Source organism: Procambarus clarkii, chromosome 39 (genome assembly GCF_040958095.1).
Source record: "Procambarus clarkii isolate CNS0578487 chromosome 39, FALCON_Pclarkii_2.0, whole genome shotgun sequence".
Classification (NCBI taxonomy): domain Eukaryota; kingdom Metazoa; phylum Arthropoda; class Malacostraca; order Decapoda; family Cambaridae; genus Procambarus; species Procambarus clarkii.
This window is the reverse complement of record NC_091188.1, coordinates 9,568,512-9,588,443: the sequence shown is the minus strand read 5'-3', so window position 1 is coordinate 9,588,443 and position 19,932 is coordinate 9,568,512. Positions and strand designations below refer to the sequence as shown.

At 39.0% G+C, this 19,932-nt stretch overlaps 1 protein-coding gene across 4 annotated transcripts in view; it reads left to right on the top strand.

The window, feature by feature from the left end:
• The window catches only part of LOC123760292 (allene oxide synthase-lipoxygenase protein), a 94,329-nt gene extending 82,198 nt beyond the window's left edge, over nt 1–12,131 (top strand). For all 4 annotated transcript variants that reach the window (XM_045745835.2, XM_045745838.2, XM_045745837.2 and 1 more), the window contains 8 exons: nt 619–751; nt 1,073–1,168; nt 1,756–1,970; nt 4,463–4,722; nt 5,972–6,085; nt 7,186–7,340; nt 8,012–8,175; nt 8,312–12,131. In XM_045745835.2, coding sequence (XP_045601791.1) covers nt 619–751; nt 1,073–1,168; nt 1,756–1,970; nt 4,463–4,722; nt 5,972–6,085; nt 7,186–7,340; nt 8,012–8,175; nt 8,312–8,426 — 1,252 coding nt within the window. In that variant the 3' untranslated portion in view covers nt 8,427–12,131. The remainder of the gene's footprint in view (nt 1–618; nt 752–1,072; nt 1,169–1,755; nt 1,971–4,462; nt 4,723–5,971; nt 6,086–7,185; nt 7,341–8,011; nt 8,176–8,311) is intronic.
• Nucleotides 12,132–19,932: the final 7,801 nt, after the last annotated feature.

Sequence of the window (19,932 nt, the reverse complement as noted above, 5' to 3'; positions counted from 1 at the left end):
CCTTCCTGTCATCCTACCCCCCTCTCTTGCCCTGCCTGTCATCCTACCCCGTTTTTTTGGACTTCTGCCTGTCCTCCTACCCCCGACTGTCCTCCTACCCAATGCGTTTACTATCCCCTCTTGCACCTGTCAGTACTCTTGTCCTATCTTTAGTTTTTCCCATCCATTCCTCTTTTAAAACTCTAAGTTCTAATGCTGGTTTTCTCATGTTTAGTAATCTTAACTTTTCCTTTCTTTCTAAAATGGGCTATCACCTGCTGCTTCTGTTCACTGAGCAGTAGATAGGTACCCAGGTGTTAGTCAACTACTTGTGGGGTTGCTGCAGCCAGAAGGGCAGTAATATGACATTGGGGGACCTCAATATAAGCCTAACATTTATTTATATAATATACTGTATATTTATTTTGGGGACAGGCAGACTATAAACATTCTGCCTGTCCCCAACAAAATTAATTACTGTACTGTACTATTATTTATTGTTTGTTTCCTTATTAAGCAGTGCTCAAGCCTTTTATATGCTAAACATGCAGTTTAGTTTGTAATATAATATTGCAAGTAAATTATAAAGATTCATAATTTTTGTATATCTATTCATATGTCATGTTTCTCTGTGTACAGATTTGATGTGACGGAGGATACCGTGAAAGGTTTGCTTGATGATCTCTCTCTAGCCGAAGCACTTGAGAACAATAAGATTTTCATCTGTGACTTAGAAATAACTGATAATTTGTCCTGCAAGGATGATCGTGAGGTATGTTGTATATGTATTAATTTATGAATAATATATGTCTTTAAATGTCCACAGATCATCTAGAATTTCTCGATTGCTATGATAATCCTGTTTAGACAATTCTCAACATAATAATATATTACCATAATGTTAAGAGATTAAACTTTGATTATGTTGATGGTTCTTGCAGCTTACTCAGTTTGTGTAGCAGTTTTTCCAAGCTGGCAATTAAAACTAAAAAATAAAAGACATTTTAAACAGTTTATCCTTGGCCTAATGATCTTCTATAGGTTGTTGGCCATGAAGCCCAATAAGAGAGTGAATTTACCCTATCTTTTTCAGTTGGCATCTCCCTTGGCTCTCTTCTACCTTAACAAACAAGACAAGTTGATGCCCATTGCAATACAACTCAAGCAAGCAAGAGGACACGACAATCCAGTAAGTATTACCCTGGTTAATGCTATATAAATATTACTAAAAGGAAAAGTAAGCAATTATTAAGTGAGTTGTCATGTAATTAGTAAAGTAAAAAGTAATTATTTTTTGTTTTCTACCACAGACGTGGCCACACATTTACAATGCTAATCAGCATTTATAAATTTTCTTTTGTCCTCCATGGACAGGGTTAGAGATCTGTTAAGCATATAGATAGATGATTTTGAATGACTTCCCATCCCTACATGGACCCCTCTGTCCACACTCGTAACAAACTATTCCAGTGAACATCTCTATGTTCACCCTCATTACAAACCATACCAGTGAACACCACTGTGTTCACCCACATTGCAAACCATACCAGTGAACACCACTGTGTTCACCTACATTGCAAACCATGCCAGTGAACACCACTGTGTTCACCCTCATAATCAACCATGTCATTGAACACCTCTGTATTCATCTTCAAAACAAAAGACAAGTTGAGAAAAGGTTATAAATATGATTCTAATTTTCAAGTCTAACTTTGTTGAATAACAATACTGAACACTGCATTTACCAATGTCTTAAATCATTTTTTTGTCTCCTAGGTGTACACACCAAATGACCCAGCAAACACATGGTTGGTGGCGAAGATGTTCTATAACAATGTCGAGGCCCAGCATCATCAAGCGCTAACTCATTTGGGCTACACACATCTTCTGATGGAAGGCGTGGTCATTTGTACACATCGAAACCTCTCTCCGTCACATCCACTGTTCAAACTAATGGCACCCCATTTCCTCTTTCTGCTAGCCATCAACACGTATGTTAAAATAATCGCTGTTTGTAACTGATATTGGTTTAGTGTAATATATACATTTTCAGAGAAAAATTTATTCAACATTGACATTTGACAATGAATACTGAGTTGTCATGCAGATTTGTAATATATAAAGATTCACTAAAACATTCAGACATATATTAGTACAATACATAGATTTAATATAATGTATTGTTCATATCATTGTATGCACAAATTTGGATCCCATAATACAATGAGCAGTGTTTAAGGCAAGACTAAAGGGGTAAAGATAATATGTATTAAAATAGTCAGTCACTTAATCTTTATTTAAATAGAATCTATTACTACATGTAATGGATTCTATTACATGTAATTGCGCTACATGATTGGTGTGTACCTTTAGAAGCTTGTAGTCTTTATAAGACCTACTTGAGGGGCACCTGTATATACTGGGAGGGTAAGGGAAGTAATGATGTTTATGTAATGTGTATACATATTGCCAAGCCTTAACTATGAATTTAAAGGATGAACTTTGAATCTAGAGTGTTATAATTAAAAAATAATAATAGTAGTAGTACAGTAGTAATAATAATGTTTAGAATACTGTATATATAATAATTATTTATTCTATCGACGACGGGCAGCCAGTGTATACTGTATATACAACATATTAGGCTTATATCGAGGTCTCCCCCCAAAGGTTGAACTACTGACCCTCTCTGCAGGATGCAACCCCACAATGTACTGACCAACTCCTGGGTACCTATTTATTGCTAGGTGAACAGGTGCATTTGGTGATAGGAAACACACCCAACCATTTCTGTCCACCCAGGATTCAAACCAGGAATTCCTGATTACATTGTACACATACATGGTGCAACATTACAATTTTTATTTAAGCCCTTTAAACATGCAAAGCATTTCCAGAAAATCTTAAATTGGTTTGCATAGGAGATTGTTGCAGTCAGTGCTCATAAATGGTTTCAGTACATCATTAAAAGACCAACTGAACATTAAATTTTATTGTGGTGAGCAAATAAAGCTACACAGTTTAATATGGCAGCACACAGCTGCCATAATTATTATGGTAGCATTTGTACTTCATAATAAAAAACATGTACAGTACTGTAGTTATTTATACAGTTCAGTACAGTATATGTTGCTGTATAAATAACTTACTGTATAAACAGATTACTGTATTTGTTATATATTAATCTTTACTATTTAAAAACTAATTGGTAATTGTGCAGGATTTGGGGAAATCATATCCAGTATTTCAACATAACTTCCTGTATGTTTATTGTTGACAATATAAGATGGACTGATTGGTGATAAAGCTCTGTAGGACAGATTGCAAAATGATATGTCTACACTGGTCAGGGTTACTTGGATATTTATGGCAAGATTTGTCCCTGTCAATGAGAAGTTGTTCAACTCTGAGCATTTTAAGAATTTAAATGAATGAATTATCTTTAGTGAATTTTATCTGTTGATTTCCTGTGTGTTTGTCAGATCTTTAGGATGTTTTGAGTGTCGGATCATATGATATTTGAGATCGTTTTCCTTGCATTTCCAGTGTTCCTGTTAGTTTCTTTAAGTAGTTAACCAAATTTAAATTAAAGGACCAAATTAACATATTAATACTGTATCCTAATATTAATAAATATTAATATATATTAACATATATACTGTATTAACATATTATTTAACATATTAATATGTTAATTTGGTTCTTCTGTTTATAATAATAATAATACAGTATATTATTATTATTGTTATTAATATTATTATTGCTATTATTATCATACAGTATTTACATCGAATACTGTATAGTGGATCAGATTACAGTGGTTACTATAGTAAATTACAGTTTTATACAGTAGTTGTATATTTTAGACATGCATTAATTATGTACAACATTTCAAGGACAACATAAAATAATAAGTGTAGTAACTGGGATGAATATTATTGTAATTATTACCCAAGTGTAGTTACCTAAGTGTAGTTACAGGATGAGAGGTATACTCAATGTGTCTCATCTTCCCAGTACAGTTCTCTTTGTCGTATAACACTTTGAAACTACTGACAGTTTTGGCCACCACCACCTTCTCACCTAACTTACTTTCCGTCTACCACTGTTTGCTTCCTATCCTCGTTGAGGCCACAAGTGTTAGTGGTTCTCAGTTAAACTTGTTGCTACTGTAACCCACATATAGGGTCTTGCTGCTACCACAACCCACATATAGGGCCTTGTGTGGGAGGAATAGTACATAGACAAAATGGTATCTTTTCTTCACATCCGTGTTGCCTATTACACCATGGTTGGCCATGTTGTCATGGGCAACCAATAAAGTACAGTTAACTTACAAGTTCAAACCTTCTTCACAGTAATTTTATTTCAATTTAGAAATATTTTTGGTTTTGTGTAGTGAGGTATTGTTTTTAAGTCTTGTAGTTTATCATACAAAAGCTTCCAAATGTTTAATATAATGAGTGGATTGTACTTCCTGTAGGAGAGGATTAGAAAAGCTGGTATCTCCTGGTGGTTGGGTAGATACGTGCATGACCCAAGGAGTGAAGGGCATCTTCGAACTCATGCGGAGAGGCTTTGACCGCTGGAGATTTGACCGTGAAGGACAAATTGAAAAGGAACTGGAATCTCGAGGTGTCTTGGACAAGAATGTTCTCCCATATTATCCATACAGGGATGATGGTGTTCCGCTTTATAATGCCATCAAGAAGTATGTTACTGCTGTTGTCACTCATCATTATGGTAAGTCTGGTTCTCATTTCCATTAGTTAAATTGATAAATTAAAGTATTATTTCCTATTGTAGAGGACAGGAAGCCTATTAGGCTTATTGAGCTTCTCTTATCCAATGACTGGCCTTCCCCAGGCTGCAACTTACAACAGTTGACTATCTCCCAGGTACCTATTTACTGCTAGGTGAACAGAGACATCATTTGTAAGAAAACATGTTAAACTTATCTTGTCTTTCCAATAAATCTCACTAAGGATTAATTTTTTGTGAGTCAGCTGTTCTAATCATTGCACTACTCAAGAAGCAAATATAGTGTTAGGAGGACAGATAACCCAGGGAACATATATGGTGTATTGAGAGTAAAATAAAGTGCTATAGAGCAATATTTTATTTTTTATTTTATTTATACTGTATATACAAGTTCTTACATTCTTGTAAAGCCACTAGAATGCATAGCATTTTGGGCTGGTCCTTAATCTTCATTTTACCTGGAATTCAACCAGCAAAATTATTTAAAAACCAGGTACCCATTCATTGCTGGGTGAATAGAGGCATACATACAGTTAAGGAATGGCGCCTAGTCAGTCTTCTCCGGCAAGAATACAAACCCAGGTCAAATCACTCGTGAAGCGCAGGGCGAGTGTGTTACCACTGCGCCACGGGGACCAACTTGGTTAGTCCAACCTGCAGCACGGGGATTGACGCTGTACAGCCCTCAGCCAACCTGCAACACAGTGGTCAGTCTTGTACAGCCCTTGGCCAACCTGCAACACAGTTGTCAAAAAACAGCCAGCTCATAACCAACGGATCCTGGGTTTGATTCCAGGATAGGGCATGACATTTGATCATGTTTCCTGACATATTTTTATTTTATTTATATATACAAGCATTCTTACATTCTTGTAAAACCACCTGATGCCTCTGTCCACCAAGCAATAAATAGGTACCCAATATGATTATGGTATATTTAATATGATTATATTCAATGTGATTATTATACTGTATATTTATATAGAAAAATACTTGCATTCTCTGGTTATACTGTATTCAATTGTAGATACATTGTATGACATTACTATTTTTTATTAGGCTGCTAATATTTAAATCAAATACTGTATAAAATGCTATGGAATTACTATGCCAATAATACTTACACCTTATGTATATATCTTATGACATGCATGACTAATGTAAAAACCAACAGGTTCAGTTAAATTCAAATGGCTTACAATAAAATTTCATAGCAAACCTCAATTAACAGATACGGCAGAAAAGCTGTCGGAAGACTGGGAGCTGAAGTGGTGGCGGAAAGAATTAGTCACAGCTAGAGACAACAATGGAGTTGGATTACAGAATGTCCCTGGAGATTGTGATGGTAAGTCCGTTTATGATTATACTAGCTCTAAGGCAACTCGTGCTCAGAGGGCAGACAAAAATGTCGAACCAAGCACCGGAACTGAGACTTGAATCTCCACTCATGTGATGCAAAGCTGAGTGCTGTACCACTGGACCACTACACCACAAAAGCAAGAGACAGTACACACAGAAATCACAATATCGTGATGCATCAAATGAACAAATCCACAAGGGCCATGACGAGGATTCGAACCTGCATCTGAGAGCATCCCAGACACTGCCTTAATCGACTGAGCTACGACATAGTCAAAAAAAAAAAAAAAAAAAAAGAGTTGAAACTGAAGTTCTACTGAACTTACTGGATCCTGCACCTGCAGCCTCTCGGAGAGGCTGCAGGATCCAATAAGTTCAGTAGAAGTTCGGTTTCAACTCTTTTGACTATGTCATAGCTCAGTCGATTAAGGCAGCGTCTGAGATGCTCCCGGACGCAGGTTCGAATCCTCGTCACGGCCCTTGTGGATTTGTTCAACAGACAGTATTTTTCAACAGATTCAACCCCTTGCCCGGGTGCATTCGAGTTTCATAGTCAACTACAGTATTACATTAAGTCCACATTTAGGCAATAAAAACATACAGTACTATAATTAATTTTGTTGTGGACAAGCAGCCTGTGTGTATATATATATTTTTTTTCTTTACATTCTTGTACAGCCACTAGTACGCGTAGCATTTTGGGCAGGCCCTTAATCCATATATAAATGTTAGGCTTATATCATGGCCCTCACATTAATTCAGGTAAATTTACTGTATTCCAGACCAACATTCCTATACAGCACTGTATTCTAGACCATTAACTTTTACCTTTCTGTATTTTAGACCAACACACATATAAAACAGACAATGGGATATTTTTTCACCCATAGCATAGTAAACCCAAGGAATCACCTACTTGCCAATGCCTTAAAATTCAGCTGGAAAAAATCCTCGGTAATAATAGAGTACAATACCTTTGACAGGTTGCTAGCTTCTTGTTTCTACCAAGAGCACAGAGATGGTAGCTATCCTGTAAATTCAGATAAATTACTTGAAAAGGAAATTAATGTAATTTGAATTTTTCAGGATTTAATTCTGTTGATGAAGTGATAGATGTAGTGACGATGATCATTGCCACTTGCTCCCTGGGCCATGCAGCCGCCAATTTCCAGCAATATGAGCAGTACGCTTTTGTTCCCAACTACCCAGGAATTTTAATGATAGATGTGCCTAAAGAGAAGGTAAGTGTAGCTTGTGTCTTCTTAACTTTAATTATAAACATGATCATAAAATAATTACGAGTAGTAGTGTATGTGACTTTCTACATTCAACATACAGTATAATTTTGTTCTTGGGTAAGTATACAATACAGTAAAATGAGGTTTTCATTTTACATGCTGAAAACCTCTGTGTGAGGTTTTTAGCATGAATATAAGAAAACTAATTCATAAAACACACCAGTAAGTTGTCACTGTATAAGAATCAGAACTTTTACTTTGTTTATAACTATACATAGCTAAAGGTGATAAAATTATCATTCACATTATGAATTATGTGACAAATACTGTATAATTATTAAAAAGATACTTGGAATTCGATAATTTAAATTAAATGGCAACTAATGGGAAGTATTTTACACCTGGCTGAATGAAGCTGCGGCATGTGAACACTCCTTATGTTCAGTGTAACAGTGCTGACTGTATGTAGCGGTGAAAAGATGGGGTACTGTATATTTCTGGGATACAGTACCTTTATTCATATTTTTCTATTTACTCCTCTATTCCTTCTAGACTGATGACCCAACACCCTTTCAGAGGAGAAAAAAGGATAGTGATGATGACAATAATAGAGATGAAATCAGTGACATTTTGAGTAACAATAATTTCATATTTACTTTTTCAATACTTTTCAGAAAGACTATACAGAGAAGGAAATAATGGCAATGCTGCCAGACAAGAGGATGACCTTAGATATCATGGTGATCACAAAACTCCTCTCCAGCAGGGGTACCAACAGCTTGGGAGATTTTGAAATGCAATATCTCTATGATCCAGTGGGTGTTAAAGCAGCAGAGGAGTAAGTATTAACTTTGATATAAGACATTTCTGCTTATTTATTTAATAAACTACTGATCATCTTAAACCTGTTAAATTAAATATACAACAAGATCAATGCCAAGACACTGCAATAACTGTAACTTTTATCATTTTAGATTCCAAAAGGACTTGAAGCGACTGAGCTTAGATATGAAGAAGCGCAACATTGATCGTGACTGGAAGTTTGAATGGCTGGACCCAGAAATTGTTCCAAACTCCATCAGTGTGTAGCAGTTTACAGCCAGCACATGTATTGATGATAATACCAGAGCTTCAATGAGAAGAAACTAGTGCCTATTTTAATTATCAGGGAGTTTTGAATGAAGTAAATTATATTGTTATATACATGTACAATAATTTCAAATAAAATCTGTTTATGAAATATACCATATTTCATAAAAATAATAAAAAATTATGGTTTGTTTACAAAAAAATCATACATTGGTTTAGATAATTACATTTTTAAATGTTTTTTTTAAATTGTAGATTGTACTGTTTAAGGAAGGGAAGTCATTCCAGATCTAAAACTAGTTAACTTTATCCAGTGAGACAGTACTCAATCTGGCAGTAAGAAATGTAATCAAATTTACAATTGTTAAGTGCTATATTATTGTTGCAAATGTTCATTACATTATTGCTATAAATATTCTATACAAGATAGACAACTGGACTTTTAACAAATTCTTCTATTCCAAGTAATCTCAAAATTATTTTCATAAATTATGAAACAAGAGTACCAGTACTGAGGTACTGTATTTGTATTTAATGAGTGAGAGTCAAAGAGATCACCCAAGATATCAATACAAGAGCAGATGGACATAAGGGAAGTGATATCAGAAATGGTGTTAGTGAGGAACAAGTGACTCTGAGGTGTCAGGAAAGCAAGATCATCATCTTGAAAATCTGGAGTTCCTTATGAAGAGTTGTACAATTGTAAGTGAGACAGTGCAGTTTGAGGAAGGTGCAAGTCTTTGTTCCATTAAGTTAGCATGTGTATGACTAATATGTAGCCTAGCCAGAGCCTGTTCCCATTTCCTATTACAGTAGTAAGAAGAAGGCCATAGAAATATACTATGCAGTTTGTTATAATTCATTGTGTCTGGGGAACAGGCAGCCAGAGTGTATTCATATGGGTTAGGCTTATATTGAGGTCTCTTCCCACCCTCCCCCTGAGGTCAAATTACTGACCCCCGCCCAGGATGCATCCCGACAACAAGTTAACTCCTAAGTACCTACTTACTGCTAGGTGAATGGGAGTATTAAGTGACAGGAAATACGCCCAATATTTCTGTCCCTCCTGGGATTATTATTTATTAATACAGTACTCTATTATTTTGTATTATTATTATTATTATTATCGTGTATTGTTATTTTGTATTAATAATAACTGAGTATTATTTGTAATGCTCAACCAGCTATCATCCTAGCAGTTGCAAACTGTGGCATGAATGACAGGATAGAAATCAAAGATAGGAAACTCATTTGGGAGACAGGACTGACATTAAGGCCTTTTCAATTGCGGCATCTGCAACTTCATTACAGGTAACAATAAAATATATTATTTCATACATTGGCTTGCTTTGGTGTTCCTTTGTAGGGAACCAAATGTCTATTAGGCTCATTCAGGTCTCCCAGTGAAGGACGAGGCTATACACATTGTCATCCAACCAGTTTGTGGCCAGACCAAGCAGTGAGCAGTGTTTAAACCATAGACCAAGTGATGCATGCATCATTTACTGCACAATGCCATTAGCATGGTGCAGTGCTTGTATATTTGGGCATTACAGTACAGTATATTTTCTTTTAAACACTTTCACTGAATGCAGGTATATTTAGTATTGAATTAATATCTTGTGAAAGTTACCAATACTGTATTGCATGGTTCTTATTACAGTACGTATTTAGTGCTGCGTCGTAAATTCAAACTAATTTCTCCTATACTGTACAGTATTTTTCATTTTATTTGTAACATTTCGACAAACTTTTTCCTATCTTCAGCCAACATAATACTGTAGCATGTCATAAGTGTATGTACTGTCGAGCCAGTTCAGATCAGGTCAATAATCTGTAAAAATAGTGTGTTAGTGAAAATTATGTCTATTAACTAAAACGAATTCTTCACATATTAGTTGGAATTCAAGTACTGTACAGTACATATAATTTACATAACAACAATAATTACAATTATTACTTGATTTTTTCAAGTACTGTACAGTACATTTATATAATAATAATGCAATTATTACAGTGTATTTTTGGTCAACATCTGTCTTGAAATAAATACTCCATTTGTTGTCACCTGATTTTTAATATAAATAAAATGATTTTAAACATTACTAAGGTTCCATTTCATATTATTAAGTTAATTTACAATATCATGCAGAAGGTCAATAACTCAGCAGTCTCTCTTCAGTAAGCTTTCCGATGCAAACTTCACTAATTTAAATTATGATTATCCTTACAGAAGAATCCTAATTGCTCACTCATCTTGTTTTATATTTAAGTATAATATTAATGAAAGCATAGCTATTCCAACTCATCCTCCAGAAATTATAGTAGTTATAACAACTGTTGTATTCTGCAAAAAAGTTCAGATTTTGTACTACTGAAAGGCTCCAAATGGCATTCTAAAATATGGAATAGTAACTACAACTAATTTAACCTGTCCTAGGTCAATATATACAATCCTAGACCTAATATATATATAACTTTTAGGCCTAATATGTGCTATTTAGGCTTAGTAAATTAAATTTTAGGCCGTATATATACCGTTTTCAGTGCAACATATGCCATTTTAGGCCTAATTTGGTACATATATTGTCCTATGAATATTTAAGTATAGTTGTTGCCTTTTTTCTCATGCCCCCTTCTAAATTAATAGTACAAAATGTCATATATTTTTGGTGTAACAGTACATTTTTGTACATTCCAGCAATAGTTGCTGTAAGTACTGTACTACTCAAATTTTTGTGATGACTAAATTGGATATTCCAGTGCTAGTGTTGTTCTAGGGTGTTGACACAGTACTTCCAAGGAGAGAGAGAGAGAGAGAGCAAGCCATTTACTGTACCTATATGGACAAATTAATTTGAATCCATATGGTACTTGGAATGATAATTCCAATCACTTTTCTGCATAAATGACTCATTTATATATGTACTGTATATATATTACTGTATCACCAGAAATGTCATTACAATTATTTATTCATTCAAATCAAAGAGCGCAGTATAACAGATTACTGTATCATCTCTTGCATTCTTATTCATAACTCATATTCTCTCTAAATTATGCAAAGTGCATAATATATCAGGGGGAAAATTTTCTGTGATTTGTGTTAGAGGAAAAAGTGTGCTGCTAAATGCACTTCATTTACAAACTGGCAGTACTGTATATTTTACCTGCTGCTTTTAGCATTTGTTGTTTAGTGTATAATGTATTAGAGATTAAATATAATATTTTTTATCAGTTAACCAAAATAACATCGTGATATAGAGAATTTAATGTGTGTGAAAGATGGTGATTTTGTTTCTGTTAGATTTATTAGTGTGTGTGTGTGTAAATATTTTCTTACATATGGAATGACAAGTTTTGTGGCCCTCTGTATTGTTCTTAAGTGAGTGCATCAAATATATGATGTGAAATTGTCTGTTAGTGTATAATAAAGAAATTTTATATATATATATTTTTTTTTTTTACAGAAGGAAATTAGTACTGTAAATTCACTTCAAGCTCTGAATGTTGTATATTAATAGCATGAAGTTTTGGACTTGTGTATATTATTTGCTACAGTATCTCCAATCATACATAGCATGCTATACAGTATATACTATTCTCCTAAAGCCTTGATAAAACATCTGCTTTAATATTATGCATCTTATTTTTGTATTTAAAGTGCTACCCATCAAATATAAGAAATACATGTATGATTCATTATTCTGGTTTTCATTAACATTTTTTGGTAGCGGCAATGAGTATGTGTTACTAACAAAGCATCCTATAGGATGTGACAACTAAGGAAATTTTTAGGAAAAAGATATGTTATAGGAATAAAAGGTCACTTAAGATTATGTTCATAATGTTAAGAGCCAATGCTCCTTTGTCTATAAGGTATGTAATGTTTATATTCATGACACCTATACCTGGTAAGACATCGTCTGTTGTCTAATAAAGGTTAGGTTTATTGCCTAATTGCCTAATATAGGTTTCGCTAGGTGGTGCAACATAGATTTCTGTCCATTTTTGTCCTGCCCGGAATATTTCTGTCCGAGGCAGGGCAGAAATGGTTGGGCACATTTCCTTTCATCTAATTCCTCTGTTCACCTAGCAGTGAGTAGGTACCCAGTAGTCAGTCAGCTTGTTGTGGGGTTGCATCCTGGGCAGGATCAGTAATTCGGCCTTGGGGGTGGGGGGGCCTAGATATAAACCCACCGTGTATGAATTCACTCTGGCTTCCAGTCCCCCGACACAATGAATTACTGTATAATTATTAGATACAATCAAATTAGTAAAGTGCTAACATATGTACATAGACAGATACATTTTTCAAAGGTCCTAATACATTTTCTTAGACTCGCATCTATTTTGTCATTTAAATCAATGACACAGATGACTCGCATCTATTTTGTCATTTAAATCAATGACAAAGATGACTCGCATCTATTTTGTCATTTAAATCAATGACATAGATGAGAATATTACAAACCACATCATCAAATTTGCGGAGGACACAGTCCGTAGAATTACCCAAATCTACTCAAATCTACCCAAATTTATCCAAATCCTCCTAGCATTACGTAAGTAATGAAGAAATATGGTATATTTATTTACAGTAATGTTGATGTTGAATGCAGAACATGATCAAACCTATTTTTACTCTGAAATAATCTAATTTCATAACAAAATTAGAAGTAAATATGTAGCAGGTGACGCCATAGGAAGTCGACGGTCCAAGCGACAATGTTGTGGAGGGAATTATCCAAGATATACAGTATGGTCGCCTGGAGAATGTTGCCATATCAGCTTCCTGTACACAGTGATCCAGTCGTCACACTTCTTTGTTCAAATTGTCGCAAATATAATTAATGATATTAACAAGTAGAATGGGAATTTGAAATAATATCTTTCATAAATAGCCACAAAATATTAAATATTTATTTAAAAAAATGTGTCTGGAAGTTAAATCAACTCCACAGGACAATACTTTTGTTATAATAGATACTAACGTTATTTGTTGGTATGTGTTCGCTACTTAAACTACTCATGTCCTTTTTTGCTCATAAAACACTGAACCCTACACACTCTATGATATATTGCTTAATTAATAGAGATTCACAAATATAACTTATATTTGAATATGTTATCAGAAAGGCAGAGATAAAATAGTTTTTGTGAATCCATCACATAGATTATACCCTTTTAAACAGGAAAGATATATATATTTTAAACAAGGTTTCTTGGCCAACGCTCTCCCTATCGATGGAAACTATGACCTTTCGAAGATCAATGTTAATTTAATCTAGATATTGTAATAAACAAAGTTTTCTATGTCATAGTGTCTGGACACTGTGGTGCCTAGTGTCTGGACACCATAGACCTAGTGTCTGGACACCCTGGTACCTAGTGTCTGGACACCTTGGTGCTATGTGTCTGGACACCATGGACCTAGTGTCCAGACACCCTGGTGCCTAGTGTCCTGACACCCTGGTGCCTAGTGTCTTGACACCCTGGTACCTAGAGTGCAGACACCCTGGTTTCTAGTGTGCAGACACCCCTGGTCCTAGTGTCTGGACACCATGGTGCCTAGTGTAGACACCCTTTATCTAGTGTCTGGACACCCTGGTCCCTAGTGTCCAGACACCCAGATGCCTAGTGTCTGGACACCATGGACCTAGGGTCCGAACACCGTGGTGCCTAGTGTACAGACACCCTGGTGCCTAGTTTTTGGATACCCTGGTACCTAGTGTCCAGACACCCTGGTGCCTAATGTCCGGACCTAGTGCCACCATGGACCTAGTGTCTGGACACCCTTTTGCCTAGTGTGTGGACACCATGTACATAGTATCCGGACACCCTGGTGCCTAGTGTCCAGACATCCTGGTGCCTAGTGTCTGGACACCCTAGTGTCTGGACACCCTGGTGCCTAGTGTCTGGACACCCTGGTGCCTTATGTCCAGACACCATGGACCTAGTGTCTGGACACCCTTTTGCCTAGTGTGCGGACACCATGTACATAGTATCCGGACACCCTGGTACCTAGTGTGCAAACACCCTGGTACCTAGTGTACAGACACCCTAGTACCTAGTGTCCGGACACCCTGGTGCCTAGTGTCTAGACACCCTAGTGCCTAGTGTCCGGACACCATGGGTGCCTAGTGTCCGGACACTGTGGTGCCTGGTGTCCAGACACCCTGGTACCTAGTGTCCAGACACCCTGGTACCTAGTGTCCAGACACCCTGCTGCCTAGTGTCCAGACACCCTGGTGCCTAGTGTCCAGACACTATGGGTGCATAGTGTCTGGACACTGATGCCTAGTGTCTGGATGCCTAGTGTCCAGACACCAGTCCTGGTGTCCAGGGGCCTCGTAGCCTGGTGGATAGCGCGCAGGACTCGTAATTCTGTGGCGCGGGTTCGATTCCAGCATGAGGCAGAAACAAATGGGCAAAGTTTCTTTCACCCTGAATGCCCCTGTTACCTAGCAGTAAATAGGTACCTGGGAGTTAGTCAGCTGTCACGGACTGCTTCCTGGGGGTGGAGGCCTGGTCGAGGACCGGGCCGCGGGGACACTAAAGCCCCGAAATCATCTCAAGATAACCTCAAGATAACCTCAAGATACCCTGGTGCCTAGTGTCTGGACACCCTGGTGCCTAGTGTCTGGACACCATGGTCCCTAGTGTCGGGACACCCTGGTGCCTAGTGTACGGACACCCTGGTCTCTAATGTCAGGACACCCTGGTGCCTAGTGTCTGGACACCCTGGTGCCTAGTGTTCTGGACATTGTGGACCGAGTGTCCGGACACTGTGGTCCCTAGTGTTGGGACACCTTGGTCCCTAGTGTACGAACACCCTGGTGCCTAGTGTCCAGTCACCATGGACCTAGTGTCTGGACACCCTAGACCTAGTTTCTGGACACCTTGGTGCCTAGTGTCCAGACACCCTAGTGCCTAGGTGCCAGACATCGCAGTGCCTCATGTCCAGACACTGTGGACCTAGTGCACGGACACCATGGTGCCTAGTGTCCGGACACCCTGGTGCCTAGTGTACAGACTCTGTGGTGCCTAATGTCCGCACACCCTGGTGCCTAGTTTGCAGACACCTTGGTGCCTAGTTTGCAGACACCTTGGTGCCTAGTTTGCAGACACCTTGGTGCCTAGTGTCTGGTCACACTGGTGCCTAGTGTCTGGTCACACTGGTGCCTAGTGTCCGGACATTGTGGACCTAGTGTCCGGACACCTGGTGCCTTGTATGTGGAAACCGTGGGCCCTAGTTTCCAGACACGCTGATGCCTAGTGTCTGCATTCCATGGACCTAGCGTCCAGACACCCTGGTGCCTAGTGCCCAGACACCATGGACCTAGTGTCAAGACATCCTGGTGCCTAGTGTCCGGACACCATGGACCTTGTCTCAGGACACCAAGGTGCTTAGTTTCTGGACACCATGGACCCAGTGTCTGGACACCCTGGTGCCTAGTGTCTTGACACTAGATTTTGTGTCCGGACACCGTGGTGCCTAGTTTGTGGACACCCCTGGTGCCTAGTGTTGTGTAGCCTGATCAACCAGGCTGTGACTCATACGTCAGGCTGCGAGCAGCCGCGTCCAACAGCCTGGTTGATCAGTCCAGCAACCAGGAGGCCTGGTCGGCGACCGGGCCGCGGGGACGCTGGGCCCCGGAAGCACCTCAAGGTAGTGTTTGGAAAACTGAAGTAAATGGAAGAGAGTAAGAAAGGGAGGGGGGAGGGAGGAGGAGGATGAAGGAATAGAAGAGAGGTCGATAGAGAAGAGAAAGAAATTGATTAAAGCAGAGAAACGAGAACTAAAGTGTGGATAGCGAATAAGGGTTAAGGTTGGTGGAGAAGAAACATTGTGGGGTTTTATATTGTCCGGACACTTTCCCCCAAGGAAAGTTAAACATAATAAGTTTTAATATGGTTTTGAATAGTTTTCTTAAACAAATGCAAGATTAATGTAAGTTCAAAATAGGCACTTTAATGACGATGAAGCTGGTTAAACGCAATGTGGTATTTGTGAATTCTTTATACCGAAATATTAAGGGCATCAAGAGCAGAATTAGAAGCAATTAGGACTAGACTTGAAAACAGTGACTAAGTTGGAATGTGATTTGTATTTCTTTACGAACAATATATTAGAAGAGCAACAGCTTAAGTTAGTACAATCATATCAATGTTTGGTGATACCGAATGTCTGGGAGTTGTAGTCCGGGTGTTATTGTCCGGAGATTGTAGTCCTGGAGTTGTAGTCCGGGTATTGTTGTCCTTGGATTGTAGTCCTGGAGATTGTAGTCCGGGTATTGTAGTCCGCCCAGAGGTAATCACACTGTAGAAGTGTATATGAGGTCTAGCTAGCAAGGGTGCGGATAGAGCCGGCCGCCAGCCACAACAATTACCACCCAAGAAGGAAAAAGGGTTAATTATATCTAACAATCACACAATCATAAAATTAAGTCAAAAGGCGCCACATCTAAATATAGATTCTTCCAATAAAAATGACACAAAAAGCTAATTGTAAAACTGTTGGAAAAAGGTTGGTCCTCAGCTCCAAAATATGTCCACACAAGAGAAACAAGTGATAAACGCAGCGGGAAGAGGAGACGTGAACAAAGAAGTGGGTGGCTAATGAGGTCCTTGAATGTGGCCTGACGTCACGCCTCGAAGAATGGGGATTAGAGCACAGCTAATTATATGGGATGGGAGATGGTGAACACGGGATGACACGGGATGGGAGGAGCAGGAAGATGAGTGAAGAGGAAGAGGGAGAGAGAGAGAGAGAGAGGACGAGCAACAAGATATGCATGCCGAGGGAGGCCATGGAAGGGAGACAATAACAAACTGGAGGAGGATTAGAACTGGTGATCCACTATGGGTGGAACTGGTGATCTACCATGGGTGGAACTGGTGATCTACCATGGGTGGAACTGGTGATCTACCATGGGTGGAACTGGTGATCCACTATGGGTGGAACTGGTGATCTACCATGGGTGGAACTGGTGATCTACCATGGGTGGAACTGGTGATCTACCAAGAGTGGAACTGGTGATCTACCATGGGTGGAACTGGTGATCTACCATGAGTGGAACTGGTGATCTACCATGGGTGGAACTGGTGATCTACCATGGGTGGAACTGGTGATCTACCATGGGTGGAACTGGTGATCTACCAAGAGTGGAACTGGTGATCTACCATGGGTGGAACTGGTGATCTACCAAGAGTGGAACTGGTGATCTGCCATGGGTGGAACTGGTGATCTACCATGGGTGGAACTGGTGATCTACCATGGGTGGAACTGGTGATCTACCAAGAGTGGAACTGGTGATCTACCATGGGTGGAACTGGTGATCTACCATGGGTGGAACTGGTGATCTACCATGGGTGGAACTGGTGATCTACCATGGGTGGAACTGGTGATCTACCATGGGTGGAACTGGTGATCTACCATGGGTGGAACTGGTGATCTACCAAGAGTGGAACTGGTGATCTACCATGGGTGGAACTGGTGATCTACCATGGGTGGAACTGGTGATCTATCATGGGTGGAACTGGTGATCTACCATGGGTGGAACTGGTGATCTACCATGGGTGGAACTGGTGATCTACCATGGGTGGAACTGGTGATCTACCATGGGTGGAACTGGTGATCCACTACACGTGGAACTGGTGATCCAATTTAGGTGGAACTGGATATGCTCACACAAAATTTCATGGTGATGTTGTGAATGTGAGTGAAATTGATTTCAAAGTTAACATTTGGCCATATCTCTATTATCCGGCCCCTGTACCGTCATCCGGCCTGTATAAATCTCACCATGTATACTGCTCCTCTACCGGAGCAGTATACATGGTGAGATTTAGGAGTCCGCTGACCTCATGGATGACAGTGAGTAGTGAGGTGGATGAACGGGTATATAGCTGCTGGCTATTTAAACCTTTTCTCTGATTTATTAAATTTACGGGCTATTCATGCCCGTGCTACCTCTTGGGTGGCTCAATCTTCATCAATCAGTTTATTAAGCTATCATGAAATTTTTGGTACTTTATTTCACTCTGCATGTTCATAGGGAATCCAAGATTATAATGCCTTTCCTCTGTAGAAACATAATTTGGTTAAATACTTTATTCTATCATGCATTCGGAGGACAATGCGGGATGGAATCCATATGCCACACAGTATGATAAAGTGTGATTCTATCATTACAATTACAAGTGTGCTGTACCTTGTTAGAGTTGTGTCCGGAAGAACTAAGTGCATTCAGAATTGACAGAAACATGTGAAATTAAAGTGTAGGCTTTGGATCTATATACACATTAGAATGCAAAGCACATGGCAAATATACCCGAGTGAAGAGTGGCCTCAGACACGAGCCCCGCTTCGGACACGGACACCGCCTCACCCACTTCAGTTCAATGAGCTCAGGGACTGAACTCGGCAATTCATTTAGCTAAGCAAGTTACAATCTTGGTGAACTAGTTACAAAATTCAGTATAAGTCGCCACATCAACAATGGGTTCGAAATCGACCACAAGTACAGTTTCTAAATTAAGCAACTGACATGTGGAGAGCTAGTGTCACAATTGATATGTTTGTCCTGCACACCGCGCCCTATCCAGTGGGCAGCGGTGGATAGGTTACAATCACTCAGTTACGACCTGCAGCTAGCAAACTGGGGATATTTGGCTAAAATTTCTGGTAGCAGATCATTTTGAATGAAATATTTACACATCGTTGGAACATAGGTTATAGAATTGTCTGAATTCACGTATCTTTCCGCACTCCATCACATAGTGATGAAGGGTGTGTGCGAATAATTTTGTTGACACAGTTTACATTTGATCAGGTCAACATCGGCAGATAATGAGAATTCCCAGAGATACTTGTAACCGAGTGTAAGCCGAGCAGTAGTAACATCTAGAAAGAAGTCTGCTGATTTTATTGGATGAACCATAGATGTGTGGCTCCTCTTGCATGATAGTATGATGATAGATGGCTTCACCCTGAAACCATAACTGTACTTCCGACAGCAGCAGTGGACTGGGGAAGAGAACCATCAGTGTAAATGGTTTGAGAAAGGGGGCGCTCAATGGCCCCCAGCATTTTACGTCAGGCTGCGAGCAGCCGCGTCCAACAGCCTGGTTGATCAGTCCAGCAACCAGGAGGCCTGGTCGACGACCGGGCCGCGGGGACGCTAAGCCCCGGAAGCACCTCAAGGTAGCCTCAAGGTAAGGTAGCATCAGTTGGACTTAAACGCTCTGTACTTTGCTTCAAGTCGAGAAATGGGTTGACTTTGAATTACCTCTTTGGGATGGGAATAGATGAAAGAATAAAGGGGTTGATCTCCCACTGTGAGGGAAAGTGTCCTTGTTGTCTCCTTTGGTAAAGAGACAACAAATCTGGTGCATTACGAGTGCAGTTGCAGTTTAAGTAATCCCGGGCGGAGTTGCTGACCTTCGATAAAGAATGCTTCGAGGGCTCTTGTTCAAGAGTTGGCCTAAGCGTCGTAATTAT